Here is a 14,663-nt window from a genome sequence, read left to right as displayed (position 1 = left end):
GATTTCCAACATCCTGTTTTCACCAGCGTTATGTTAATCTCCCCATTTCCCATCACATTTTTCCTCCTGGCCATGCCAAGGCAGGCTGCAGTTCCAGGCAGGCAGGGTGGAAATCTCCTCCCCGGGCTGCGCCAGCATTTTGGCGGATGAGCCGCCCGCTCCCCTGGTCGCGCCCGGATCCTCTCCGCAGCTGGTGCTGGTACCTGCTGCTGGCCCCAATGTGCCACCGTGGCCAACCATGCGCTGCACATCAAATCACTTTGAGTTCACTCAGCCACTAAACCGCTCAAGCAACTCTGCGCTTCCATAGTTTGCTTCACGATGGCTGAAGAACCAAAAAGCCTGCTTCGCTGCTGGCATAATTATGCCTTTATCAGGACAAGAGAAATGACGCACGGTACTAACTACCCAAGAGCCGCACGGGTGTGGACAGCCAGACTCTTTCAAGTTCTTCCCAGCTAGCGGTGAATTTTTGGCAGCTGCTAACTGTGAGCCGCTCGCTGGCTGCCCGGCTTGCTGCGGCTCCACGGGGCTGCCAGGGTTTGCTTCACTTGAATTTCCTCTGTCCTGGATGATGGATCTCCTCACCCTGTACAGGCTTTGGACCTTGTCTCGCTGGAAATCGATGCTGTACTCTAGGTGACAGAGTTTGCAAGGTCAATAGAAACACGGATACAAGTGCCAGCAATACCCAAAGGACGTTCCCCTCACTCTGCCCTTCCACCAGCTGTACAGACCAGAACCGTGCTCCTTCACAGGGCTGGGCATGATGGAAAACTGAGACACTCAAACAGACGAGGGTCCCTCTGCATAAAGCAAGTAAAAAGAATCATGGAAAATCAGTGAAAAATCAAGCATAAGTGTCCAAAAGATCATTTAGTATGTAGAAGTAACTTAATCTTTCACAGTGTGTCAACATCAAATTTGCTAAGAGACTCTGTAGCATTAGCAGAAAAATTTGAGGCAGACATAACACAAAATAAAAACCAAACCCATCTGCTTTCTTAATCATAGGCTTTAAAAATGTCTCTGCTAGTTATCCAGCTATTTCAAGAGCTGTACTCTTTAAATCTATATCCAAACAAACACAGAAGTTACAACAAATCTGTCATTCAGTTCCATGGCTTTAAATGATTAAAAATTATAAAATTCAAGAAAGACATTAAACAGAAATGTTTCTTACACCCTTTAGCACTGGAGATTTAAACTCTAATCCAGTGTGAACAGCATCCCCAAGAACGAGAAAATGTCGCTTTACTGCCAGAGTCCGGGTTTGCAGCACCCGCAGCTGAAGCCTGGGCCACAAAGTGTGTCTAAGGATCAACCACCCTGCAAAGCAGGAACTGTACCCTGGCCACACTTGGGGTGTGGAGACGCCTTTTTGGGAAGATGCTGTGGAGATGATGGCACAGAAAAATGACAAGGTTTGTACTTACCTTGCCACAGCCATGGTGGGATTAGTGTGGCAAAGCAGCCTCCAAGCTGCGCAGCACCAGATCCCTGGGGTACGGCTTGAGGAGCAGGGCAAAATGCAGCTATAAAGGAAAGGCTGCATTTCATCAGGGCTCACAGCTGCTCTGAGAGGGGCCAGTGATCTTTAACCAAGCAGGCAGGAGATCACCCACACGCCTTGGACTGTACTCAGCCACGAATGATTACTAGAAGAATAATATGCCTAAACATGAAGCTACAAGAAATTTGGAAAAATAAAAAAGGTAAGCAAAGGCACAAGTAACGTGGAACTATACCAAATTAGGACAAAATATACCAATCTTCTACCAATTAGGAAACATACCCCAAAACTAAAAAAAGCCAACAAACCACCAACCACCAACATAGTGACCCTACCCTGGAAACACCGATCGAGTGCATTATCAGTAAGGGAACATGAACCCAAGTCCTCACTAATGCAGAAGCCATCCTTCCCCACGTCCTTTCCATATAGCCGTGCTCTCCCTCCACAGCCCTCCATCCCAGGGCCAGCCAGGGACGCCGGCCCCGCGGCAGCGCAGGATGCACTCGCCAGAGCAAGAGTCCTGTGCACGGCCAGCAGGCACAGCCCAGCACCTGCAGCTTATCCACAAGGGAACCAAAGCTGGGGAGGGTGAGGGGCTGTGAAAGGCAATGGTATCGCTGGCTCGGAAGCCGGACAAGTCATAAGTTCCCTGTCCCACATCCAACTGCAGAAAACACCCTTTTGTATTTCGTACCACACATAACATCCAGGCTGGGTGACATAAAGGTTAAAAGTAATTTTGGCTGCAGTAGACCAGCACATAGATTAGAAGAGGAATTTTATTATCAGAGTTCTCTATAGAAGGGCTGCTTTGCCGTCAGGATGTAATAGATGGATTGCAGAGGAAAGCCAATGACACTACGTGACCGCTGCCAGCTATTGACACAGCTATTTGCAGAGCACGGCCGTACCCGGCTATCACCACATCCGCATGGGCTACCAGGGCAGAGCTCCCTCTGCACATTGTCTGGTGCATGCAAATCACCTTATCAGCGATGCTAATTCTCAGTCAAAAGAAGTCATTGAACTTTTCAACAGTCAATATTTTAAGAAGTTCTCAAATAGCACTCGGAGTAAGCAGATAACCATTTTAAATATAGAGACACTGGAATGGAAGCCCAAGAGCGCTGGGTGCCAGCGGTGATCTGGATTATTTGCTTGTTACTAAATACCCCACAGCATTACTTCCCAGGTAGTTCAGTTCAAGTCTGACGCAAACAGTGGCAGAACAACAAACAAGAATTTACAGGATTTTGTAAACACTGAAATAGTTCGAGGAATAAGGGCTGAATTGGTTCAGGTTGCTGTTGCTCAGGATTGCATCTCTGGAAGAACAAGGACAGTTTAACGTTTAATTACATGTAAAACCCAAGTGAAGGCTTGACAAGCATTTCCAAATCTCAGCAACAGAAAAGCAACGTGAGTAAAAATAAAGACAAATTGTGAGAGTAGATTTAGTTCAAGGATGCTTTTCCCCTCTATCGATACCTAGAAATAATCCACACCACAGCGTGTCACCGAATTCCGCAGGACCCTAAGTGCAGTTCTGGCGGTCTGTAGTATACACGCCTGTAGAGTAGGTGATGAGAGTCCACACGTGGAAAAACTTGCTACCTCTATTGCAGTTTAGAAGGGGACAGAAAAAAATAGCAAAAATAGCTCCAGAGCAACATCAGTTCCATATGGAAGAAAAACTCTCCAGAAAGAAGCCTCCCCCTTGTAAAAAAGGCATTAAAAACCTGCCCGTAAACTACCACCTCCAGGCTACCAGCCAGAACAGAGGGAGAATTTAGCAAGGCTTTAAACGGAGGTACCAGGCACACTTCTATGAACTTCTACAGCACAGAAAAGCCAATACCAAGGTGACAGGAAAACAAAGCAAATCGAGGCACACAAATTCAGCTGTAGGCAGCAGGCTCCTTGCTGCAGATACAGGCTATCCTGCTGAGCAGGGCAGAGAAGACGCAGCGGCAGTGACTGCCCAGCTGCCCCAGTTGCCCCCTGGTTTGCAGAACCTGATCTCCAGCCTACAGCCCCAGCAGACCAGCTGGGATCAAGGCAAAGACTAGCTAAGACACGGTACTCATGCTGTGACCATACCACTACCAGCAGGGTGGGCAACAGCTTATATAAATAGCTGAGGTTATATATAGCAACTCTTATTTAATTAAAATTAAATACTATTGTGAGAAAGTTAACTGACCATGACTGAGAACTCCTGATCAGAACAAAGTGTTCAGCGTTGTGCCAGTTTGTAATTATTAGATCTCATGTGATGACAGTACATGTAAAATGCTCTGTCCTGGTCTGTTCAGTAAGGGTAAACATCACCTCTTCTAGCTGAAGCTCTTGTTAGATATGCTTTAAAATGCTGCCTTTTAACCAAAGGCCATGTAAAGAAGGAAAGGTGTTTTTAAAAGATGGGTAGCATCCTCATTTTATTTGCTTTTTTGTTAAATTGTGTTCCATTTTATGTGGCAAGCACCTTGGCATCAAACAGCAGTCCCTTTATCTGGTTTGTAACTTAAGCCTCTTCTATAAAGTGTTTTTAAAGACAAGCCAGTTGCGAGGTCACAGCCAAAGGGCTACCTATGTAACTGTCCTATTTTTTTTCTTGCAGGGATGGGCATGGCTGATGAGTGTGAGACAGAAACCATCTTCGATCTACTAGGAACAGCCCCTGAACCCCTGCACTTTCTGCAGACTGCTCTCCCAACGCAGGAGTCCTGTAGTTTGCCAAGGGAGAACCCAACACCACACTCCAATATCCTCCCTTTCTAGCGGTAGATTTCACTTTGCATGGTCCTTATGAAGCACTTTTACTTTCTTTAATCTCTTCACATAGGGAATTACTCCTACCGACTAAGCCAGAGTGCCTCGCTGTACCCTCCCATGGTGTGTGGATGGAGCCTGCTACGAGACCAGGGCTGCCAGCAAACAGGTGCCTGTATGGTGTTGCTCCCCCAGCCCTAGAAGTCGGAGGCAGGGAAGCACTACACTGGATTCAGGCTCAACACAACTCTCCCCTTCCTTTTTGAGTGTAAAATTTTCCCTTTCTACCATTACAGGCTTCTTAAGTACTGTTCAGTTTCACTGGTGTTCTTAAACAAAACAAAACACTTAATTTGCACAAGATGTGTTTTTAAGTTGAAATTTGTTTCCAGTTTCTAAGCACTTCCCACCCACTGCTTTTATCCAATCTCAAAAAATATTGCCACATCACTTTGAAACAGCCCCTCACCTAGGAGGGAGCACAACCAGCCACTTCCTCCTCCCTGCTGCCCCATCCCTACAAAGTGAGGTGGCTACCTAAACATTCCCCTGCCATGCCCCAGGGCACGCAGTGTCCCATCTCCCCGGTGACCATTCAGCTCCTTGTTTTAGGCAAGTTGCAGCTGTGCTACCTGCCAGAGGAGCAGGGGAGGAAGGATGGAAAAATTTGGAGGAACTAAGACACTGTAATGGAAAAAGCCATAGGAGTTTGCCAAAAGATGTAGCTTTATTGTACAGCTAATTAGCTCCCTCAGGAATGGTTCTGACAGGAGGAACTGGGAGAGAAATACATACTGTATCTTAGGGCTTGCTGCAACGCAGACCTGATCTGCACATTTTGAAACATCCCATAGGAGGTACCCGGTGCTGCTCTTGAAATCTCCTTGTGAAAGTGCTCCAGAGAGGCTCTTGGCTGAGGGACCAGCTTCATTACCTTCGCGCCAGGTTGCCAGCGACAGGGAGGTGCTCACACGCACTCAGAGCAGCTTTTCCACTTTAACATTGTTTTGTCTAAAAAGCTGATAGCACAGTAATGCTCACTGATACTCTGGAAGGCAATTGTGTTGGCAACAAAAACAGTTATCGACACTACCCTATGCTTATGCTTTCATAGCCATACCACAACCCACGATTTTCTTCAATACATGCCCTAGGCACGGGGAGAGCAGTGTACTTCTGGAGTCTCCTTCCAGGGGCTGCATCCCCAGCAGCAGCACCTCTCGGGGGGACTGCAGGAGAATTCCCCCCACTTCCTGGAGCACCTTGTATTCAGGAGCCCAGGCAAGCAGGCCTGCCTTCACACTGCAGACAGCTGCATTACATGAGCAGCTCTATCTTTCATCATACAAAGCATCAAAAACCAGTAATTTTTGCTGGCCATGTTTTTATTTGTTGTTTGTTTTAAACAGGGGAGCCAATGATACATCCAGTATTTCAAAAAATCAGAAGGTAAAACAAATTTTCAGAAGACCAAGATGCTACATGCTATATTTAACCTAATTTTATTCATGCTTGCTTTTGAGGGGGGTTGGGATTGGGACAGGAATCATTCAGTAAAAACATACAGTAAAAACAAAATGTCTCACCATATAGAACTTTAACCTACAGTAATGTTGTACCTTAATTATTTCCATGCACACAACTAACGTTACAAATTTTTTTAAAAAATGAACACAATTAAGACTTCTAGGAGCATCTGATAATAAAGCAATTCCTAATTTCTTCTGTAGAGATCAAGCACCTCCAATTACAAATTCCTATACACAGTGAGTGCTTTACTTGAAATGAAAACTAAAAAATAAAAAAATGTATTGGATAGCCTCAGAATAAGCTGATGTTAATATATATCCAGCTATGTAGGCAATAAAACCATAGTGCTAAACAAAACCTTTTATCTGAAAAGTAACTCAAAAATTAAGTTGACTTTCTATAATTACAGAAATATACTTATTTGCTAAAATAAATAAAAGTGCCGCATATTAACACTTCACTATAAAGAATGCATACCAGAACATTTATAAATATTGAATGATTTTCAATAGGAATAGCTACTACAATAATGCTGGCTAAATAGAAGTGCATAATGAGAAGCACTATGGGTGGTTAATGTTTTGCCACATACTGCTGTTACCTTGAGGTAGATAACACATGCGTACCAAATTCTGCATTCGTTTCAGTTGCTGCTGGTATCATGTGTCTAAGAAATGTGTACAGTATGAAAAACTCTAAAATACGCATGAACAAAAAATGTTTTGGGAAAAATAGATATTTTCATGCATTATGTACAGTCTCACTGTGTAGATTTCAAGGCAAGGTTCTTTTTTTCTGCAAAACATGGACACTGTTTTACTGAGAGAATGTTTTTTACTTGGTTTAGTGCATTTTTTTGTTACCTCCTGCATTTTGCATTATTTTGCTCTATTCTTTAACTTTGTGTGCAAACGATATGCCAGTTTAAAAACAAAACTAACTCATGTATAGAAAGTAATTCTGGATTGTAAAAACAATGGTAAACAGAAAACTAATGAAATCCATACCAAAATTACACCATCTGATTCAAGTAAAAAAATTACTTACACTAGTAATAAAAAAAGACAAACACATCTCATGAATATAAAAGAAATGTCTGCTGAGTGTTTTAGTTTAGATGTTTCAGAATGCTGCTGTACGTTTTGTGGGGAATTTGGGGAGATGATTTCATAGCAGAAGGCGTTAACGTGGCCTGTATTGATTTCAGTGGCGAACCGACTGGGCTGTGAAACTGAGGAATACCTATAGCCTCAAGCTGCTTGTTGAAGAGGAGTTCTCCACTGTTACTGAGAAAGCTTTCTTCTCTTTCCTTCTCCCCAAGCTTCCCCTCTTCTACTGGCTCAGGTTCTAGCATTTCAGCATCTTCTTTCTTACTAAAAAATTTGTCCAAATAACTGGTGTAAGTATTTTCTTTTTCAATTTGTTCATCTTTCCTTACTTCGCAACAAAACTGGTCTATAAGAAAGCACTCCTCCCCGCTACTAACAAACTGACTGTCCCAAGAAGTTTGGTACAGAGCTTCCAACTGTGCCAGATTAGCCATTCCTTTCTCCTGCTTCTCTCTGCTTACTGACTTTGGTATTAATCCTTTCAACTCTATTTGAGACACTGAGCTATTCAAGTCATTTAATTTATCAACATCAGTAGACTCGTGTTGTAAACTAAGCTGAATGGTTTCCGCTATAAATGAATCAAAGTCAAATCCTTGATTCTTCTCCCTTTCCTTTTCAACAAGTTGCTGTGATGCTTCCTCAAGTGCTATCTGAGCTTTCACCAACCCATTCTTTTCACATTTAGACTTGCCTTTCTTATCAGACTTTTCTTTGCTCTGTTCCTTCCAGTTTGAAAGATCTATAATAAGCTTGGGCTCATAGTAATGGTTAACTTCACTGTCTCGCCAAACTAAATTATCTAAGTATGAAGATGACCTCATTTTGTAATTACAAGTGTGACTACATTCCAGATCACAATACTTGTTCTCATGGTGATCTGAATACTGCCAGCAAGGCTCAGTAGAGAAGTGGGTGTCAAAGGCAGGATCCTCCAGATACTTTTCACGATCTCCATCCAAATATTTGCGAGGATCTACTTGCACTTCTTCCTCATCAGTAACATCAGAAAGAGCCCTTGGATCACGCTGAACTTCATCAGCTTCATAGTTATTATGAATAGGCCAGTCATGGTCTGAAAACTGACTTTCATGGTATCTGTAAAAAAATTTCCTGAGTGTTAGCAGCTAAAACACAGTCATCTAGCTCTCAAGACAGAGATGGTTAAGTTTACAGGTCCCGTACAGAATAATGACAATTCAACAGAAAGTTTTTTCCTCTATCCAGTTGGGTACTTCTTACAGGTTTCTAATTTAACCTGACATAAAACAAGCCTCATATGCACATCTGAAAAGATTTAAGTCCAGAATTATGTACAATAACTCACTAAATTCTCTTCCTTAAAGTGTGTTCAACTGACTTTAAAGGACTACTGTATGTATCTCTTCACTATTAAAAGTGCTAAGCATTGGGCAAGACAATCACACTTAAAACTCTCTTCATTTAAAGTTTACTTTTCAGAGAAGTACTTTGGGGAAAAAAAGTAATGAAGAGATTAACTTCAGATTCTAGGGTCCTGAGTGCATCTCGGGAATGCATCAGCGTATCCAAGTAAGTCTAATGCATTATAAACCCAGTGACAATGCACTGCCTATAAGGGAAAAGTTTATTCTCAGGTCAACTCAAGAAGAAACAAATAGAAAAGGAACTGATGCCCCTGAAGCTACATAACTTCAAGCACACAACCACTCGGTTATATTACATGCCACAGTAAGTGATAAATTTACCTTTCCCAATTATAAATATGGCTGTGACTTTCATCCATTAGCAGAATATCATCAACCTCATCTTCAATGTGAAAAGGATGACTTGAAATAGGCTCATCCGTTGGAAAGGAATAAATGCTCATATAAGTATGGGACAAAGCTTCTTCTGCTGTCAATCGATCCATGGGACTAAATGTCAAAATTTGCTCCAGAAAGTCCAGTGCTGCAGAGAAAAAGTTATCACTGAATAGGAGAAAAATGACATTTCAGACATGTAGAATTTAAGATTAAGGTGTAGTGCTTTGCTTTAGACGTGGGCATTTGCTTAAAAGTAGCCACCTGTGAAGTGCCAGCTACTGACAGTTTACTGCCGAATATGCATTCTTTTGCCACAGGAAAGCTAGAAGAGTAAAGGTCAAATGTAAGACAACCAATTTAACTTAAAGCAGGAAAAAACACTAAGAGACAGAATGCTTCAAGGGGAATTGGTATCCACCAACAGCTATCAGTACACGTTGCTGTCAGTTTGGGTGGGGGACTTTTTTTTAGAAAAACCTGAAAGACAGGTGTTTTATACTGAATCCATTCCAATGTTTCCTTATATTTAGAAGGCCAGTGTCTCAAAACAGAGCAATTCCAGTACAAACAGGTCCAGCAGAGATTCACAATTCTACTCCAAAGATGAACAAGTAGCTACCATGTAAGCAAAATTTTTTTTACTACAACAGAAAACAATCCTTCTTCACAGAACATACAGATTCTTCTAACTGAAACTTGCTTTTAACAATCACACACATGCACTGTAAAGTTGTTCACTATTTCATGACTTTGAAACACAGGAAGTATTTTATCCGAATTACTTACCTTCAGGACTGATGCCTGGAAGCAACTGAGTTAAAGGTTTGTGTGGCTCAGTCATGTCATTTCTAATGTAAACTGGAATTACATTGAGAAGCTCCTGACGGTCCTCCTCATGTACAACAGGAATTGATTCTAGAATCAACTGCATCTGTTCAAGTTCATGCGCACCTAAGCATCAAGAGAAAACAGGAGCTGCTATTTCAACTTCAAACACTGTATATGAAAGACACGTCAAAATTTTGTGCTGTGAGCAGCTATTTTCAGTACAAGACTATTATCCCCTGCAGAGCAAAGGCTGAAGTTCTAAATTTGAATGATAATAAATCTGAAGAGCTCTCAAAAATGCTGTAGCATATGAAGATTTACACAGCTGCTACACACAGATAAAGCGACTTAAGCTTTTGCAAGGATGTTTTCACCACAGATGAGGTATTCTTTTTGTTATACACTATATACTGCAATCCTCCCTTTTCAACCAGTCCACCTAATTAAATCAATATTTGGCCTCACTTTGAAATGTACATCCCTTCATAATAACAACAGCAGTAGTTTAGCTCAGCAAGAGATCTTATAGGCCACACCTGCTGTATAAATATTCTACTCTGAAACCCTATATTACTGTCAGGTACAAGACAAAAACCACCTGCCAGTTACACAGTGTAAAAAGTACTGCAATATGATTGAAATTATAGTACACTTTCAGCACTATCTGAAATCTCCCTGGGTAAGAACTACAAGGGCCTATACAGCAGGTCAGCTCTGAATGATGAACAGCATCAGTACCAGTGTAGCTGGAATACCCAGAAATATCACCTGCCCACCTCATTTATTGTTCAGCTCCAAGAAGCATGTAGCACCCTAGACATTCAACTAGCAGATGAAACTCTATAGGATTATTTGCCTGCCAGTGTCTCCCTCCTTCACCAAGAAGCTCTGGGCAATCATCAGCGATACTGACACATGTGACATTAAATACAAAAACAAATGGGGCCAGAAAGAGATTGTACCATCTTAAAATATATGCACTTCACTTCAGCAGTTTGGACGGCAGCCTGCACTGGACATCCACCACACATCTGCCAGATGACTTCAAGAAAAGCTGAGAAAAAGTCACTACAGAAAATTTGACTGAGACCTACTACATTCCCCAAATGAATCAGTATTGCCTCGTGTTAACCTGTCTGCTGGATTGAAAAAGCTGGTTTGTCCTCCTGCTTCAGACTGCTACAAATTACTTAGTATAATCTATCAGATGTTACACTGTCTGTGATTTGCTGGAAAACAGATTCTAACTCACCGCACAGCTATTAAGCCAATAAAACTTTTGGTAAATACCAGTGCTACTCAAAAAAAAAATAAAAAAGCAGCCCAAATGCTAGCAGTTGCAATCAATCTATGCTGAACGCTGAAACCTGCACACTTTCTCCCACTACTTCACCATTTCCCAGAAGTGCTTGATGCAATGGAAACCTAATAAATCTCTTCTTGGCCAAGCATTTAATACTCTGGGGACTTTACTCCAATAGTTAGTAATTCAAAGAGCTAGCAACTTACTGCAACTTAAGAAAAGCCTCTTCACATATTAATCACTAATTTCTATAAAATAATGATTTCAAGGTGACAGTACTCCATTAACAGCACTTAATGGGAAAAAGCTCTCAACTTCATTACCTTGACGTACAAAACTAAGAATTACTGCAGAGATGTGCTTTTAGTCCACATGTATCTAAAGGAACGTGAACTTTGAAATGCAAGCTCAGTTCTTAGAGGTTTTATCTGTATTACTCCAGTAATCCGGACCAACAGGAGCAAATCCAAGAGCAAGCTTGAATGAGACAGCTGCTGCTGAGGCCCCAGGGTGCACACAAAATAAGCATTTCAGGGGTTTACTGTGGACTAGTTCATCTGCTCCCATGGACTGAATGCCTAACAGCCGGTGCAGCACATTGGGTGACTCCTACAGTGCAAATGACAGCTTCATTTTATCTAAAAAGGCTCTAGTTTGTGCACTGAGCTAGATCACCAGTGGGGTACAGGATGGCCATCAAGAGATCTGCTTCAAAAATTTGCTCCTGATCCTAACGAAAGCACTAACGTAGATGCACACGCCGAGACCAGAGCCTTGCTTCCTATCTTACCATTCTGTGGCTACACATTTTCTTGGTATGCCACACACACACTAAATTTTGAATCTTAAGAGTCCTCCCTCTACCCCTGAAATAAAGTCAGCTCAAAACAGCCTGTGGATGACCAACACACTGTGAACGGGGAAAAAAAAAGCTACCCTTTAATGATTTAAAATATAAAGAAGTGAGAAGTGATTAGTTTGACTACATTAAAAAAAATATTAATATGATACTCAGGGTACTCCTAGTCCTAAAATACTCCCCAGACACATCAATTCACTAAAATACATGTATTTAGAATACTTCTTAGGCTTCCAAGAAATTTAGCTTAACCTAATTACAAACAGATTTTCCATATATAAGTATAAATTAAATTGTGGTATTTATCTAAATATACACAGGTATGTGTAACAAAAATGGAAACATTTTCTGTTTTACAAATATATAAGCAAACTATAAATTGATGTAATTGCATAATAACATAGCATATCCTGATAGTCAAGGACTATTGATACTACCCATGAGACAACCTTTTTTTAGAAAGATAATCAAGCAGTACCACTCCTTTTAGGAATACACACACACACACACATTTTTATTCTACCCACCTGCAAAGAGGGTTTTCCCAGTCAGCATTTCAGCAAAGATGCAACCTGCAGCCCACATGTCAATGGCTTTAGTGTAGTTGTTAGGAGAAAGCAAAAGACGGGGCGATCTGTACCATTTAGTAACCAATCCTTCAGAAAGATGGCCCTAATGAAATTAATTAAAAAAAAAGAAAAGCTTACTTATATTTTTAGGAGGTACATTTTAGAATTACTTGTTTCTTTTTTTTTTGGTCTCAAGGTCCTAGGTATAGTACTACGTGCCCCCTACTAAGCCTTTCTATGCTTTAGAAAGGAAGAGCAGTATCTTCATGAGTGAACAGCAACAATACACAAGTATAACACTATTTATTAGACAAATGAGGTACTGCAGCAAAACTTTTAGTCCCAGATGCCAAACAAATGCATTATTGATTATGAACTCTTGTGAAACATCATCTAAACCAGGAAGACAGTATCTCTAAATCAATCTCAGGAGGCAGTCACACTTGCACACTATGAATGCAGCACTCACAAACTTATCTAAGGCTTCTACAGCTATGCCTCGAAATGTTACTCAATCTCAGGTTCTGTATTCACTGTTAGCAATCTGCTTTTCTGAACACATCTAGTAAAAAAAAAAAGTTTTATTTTATGCTTGCTGTAGTCCTCTCTGAGACAAAACATATCATCCAGAGATCTGTTTTACTCTATTTGCAAGCATTCCACTTCTAGTGTATGACCCCTAACACGATATCCCACTTGCTAATGGGGCCTTCCACAGCAAATCTACCTCTCAGAAAGGGAGAAAGATGCTATTTTAAGAAGGCTGTCAGTGTATCACTTAGATATTCCCACTCTTCACATACCTTGTGGGAATAATGAGGATCCATGATTCGTGCAAGACCGAAGTCACCAATCTTCAGCACCAAGTCTTCGGTATTAATGAAAAGATTAGCTGGTTTGAGATCTCTATGCAGAACATTTGCAGAGTGGATATACTTGAGCCCACGTAGCAGCTGGTACATGAAAAGTCTGGCATGATCTTCCAGTAAAGGGCCTTGCTCTAGCAGATTAGCCAGATCTGTCTCCATGTATTCCTGGACAATGTAAACACAGTTCAATTCTGTAAGGGAGCCCACATCATCTGTTAACTGGCTTCCACTAGGACCAAGAATTTCAAACACTTTGACAATGTTATCGTGGTCAAGTCTTCTAATAATTTTGATCTCACGTAGAGCATGTTTAACACTCTGGGGATCTGTAAGGACAATTTTCTTGACAGCCACTCTTTTGTCACAGTCATTATCGACAGCAGAAAAAACTAAGCCATTTCCACCACAGCCCAGTGGTTTTAAGTCCATATACCGAGAACCCAGATCAAAACCATGAATGTTCATGAGACTTTCAAATTTTTCTGCCATTTTAAAATTCTTTACGTTTCTTTTTCCTCAAACTACTAAGCTTCTGTAAACACGCAGAGACACTTCCACTGGTATCTGAAGGAAAGGTCTTACAGAAAGGGAGAAGAAACACTTGGCTTTGACTGCAAGATGGTTTCTTGACACTCTCATTTCATTATGAGCCAGCCAGGCCTGTTGTGTCCCCTTGAATTTAGAGCCCGTAAGCTCTAGAACACAAACCGAGCATAAGATAGAAAGATTGCAGCATTCATAGTTCAAGAAAGGTGCAGCATGTCTGCAGACATCAAAGAAAATACTCACAAGAAACTCAAACGGAATGAAATGACATACTATGCACTCAGCTCTACTGTGCTAAACTGGTTAACATTTAACAAAAATGTGAATAAATATGCACATAATAGGCTTCTATTAACATCCTCCTCCTCACAGTGCAGATACATTCAGTGTTGGACTGGTCCTGAGCAGCGTCATTCTATGGTGCTGGTAAGCACTATTTTTCTTCCTTCTTCCTCCTTTTTCTCTCCTTCGTTTACAGTCTAGTTAAATGGGAAACTGGCAGCTCTTGATTTACAAAAGATGCCTTCTGTTAATGATCAGGTGGCTCCAGCTCACCACAATCACAATCAAAGCTACCATCCATTTTACTCCGTGACAACCTGAAAAGGAGAGAAAAATACATCAATATTCCAGCACATACAGAAGCCTTCCTCCTCACCCAAGTCCTTAAGTTATCCTAAAGATACAACTTATTTAGTGTCCAGTTCACAAAATAGGAAACCATCACAAAAGCAAAATTAACTAGAAATGTCCTAATTTTCATACTTGTAGAAGAAAACTGACAATAATCACCAACCACCATTTCTAAACATACATTGTGAAAGTTTTATATACAACCTATGAGAATATAAGACACACAATAAAAAAATCCTACTGAATCTTAATAAAGAAGGGAATATCACTGAAACTTGGTAATTCTCCAATATAGCTGTTAAGAGAGAAGTCAGAAGCAATAATATCCTGCACCTTAGTCACTAA

The 14,663-nt window shown here is 41.2% G+C and overlaps 1 protein-coding gene across 1 annotated transcript; it reads right to left on the bottom strand.

The window, feature by feature from the left end:
• Positions 1–5,655: 5,655 nt before the first annotated feature.
• Positions 5,656–14,281, bottom strand: MAPK6 (mitogen-activated protein kinase 6). The gene is made up of 5 exons (XM_010084381.1): positions 13,074–14,281; positions 12,229–12,373; positions 9,498–9,662; positions 8,655–8,856; positions 5,656–8,025 (listed from the first exon to the last, which is right to left on the bottom strand). Exons 1-5 carry the CDS (start codon positions 13,626–13,628, stop codon positions 6,927–6,929), a joined length of 2,166 nt encoding a protein of 721 aa, XP_010082683.1. The 5' UTR covers positions 13,629–14,281; the 3' UTR covers positions 5,656–6,926.
• Between the last annotated feature and the right edge of the window lie 382 nt (positions 14,282–14,663).

Source organism: Pterocles gutturalis, unplaced genomic scaffold (genome assembly GCF_000699245.1).
Source record: "Pterocles gutturalis isolate BGI_N339 unplaced genomic scaffold, ASM69924v1 Scaffold46680, whole genome shotgun sequence".
Lineage (NCBI taxonomy): Eukaryota > Metazoa > Chordata > Aves > Pterocliformes > Pteroclidae > Pterocles > Pterocles gutturalis.
This window is presented reverse-complemented; position numbering and strand designations above follow the sequence as displayed.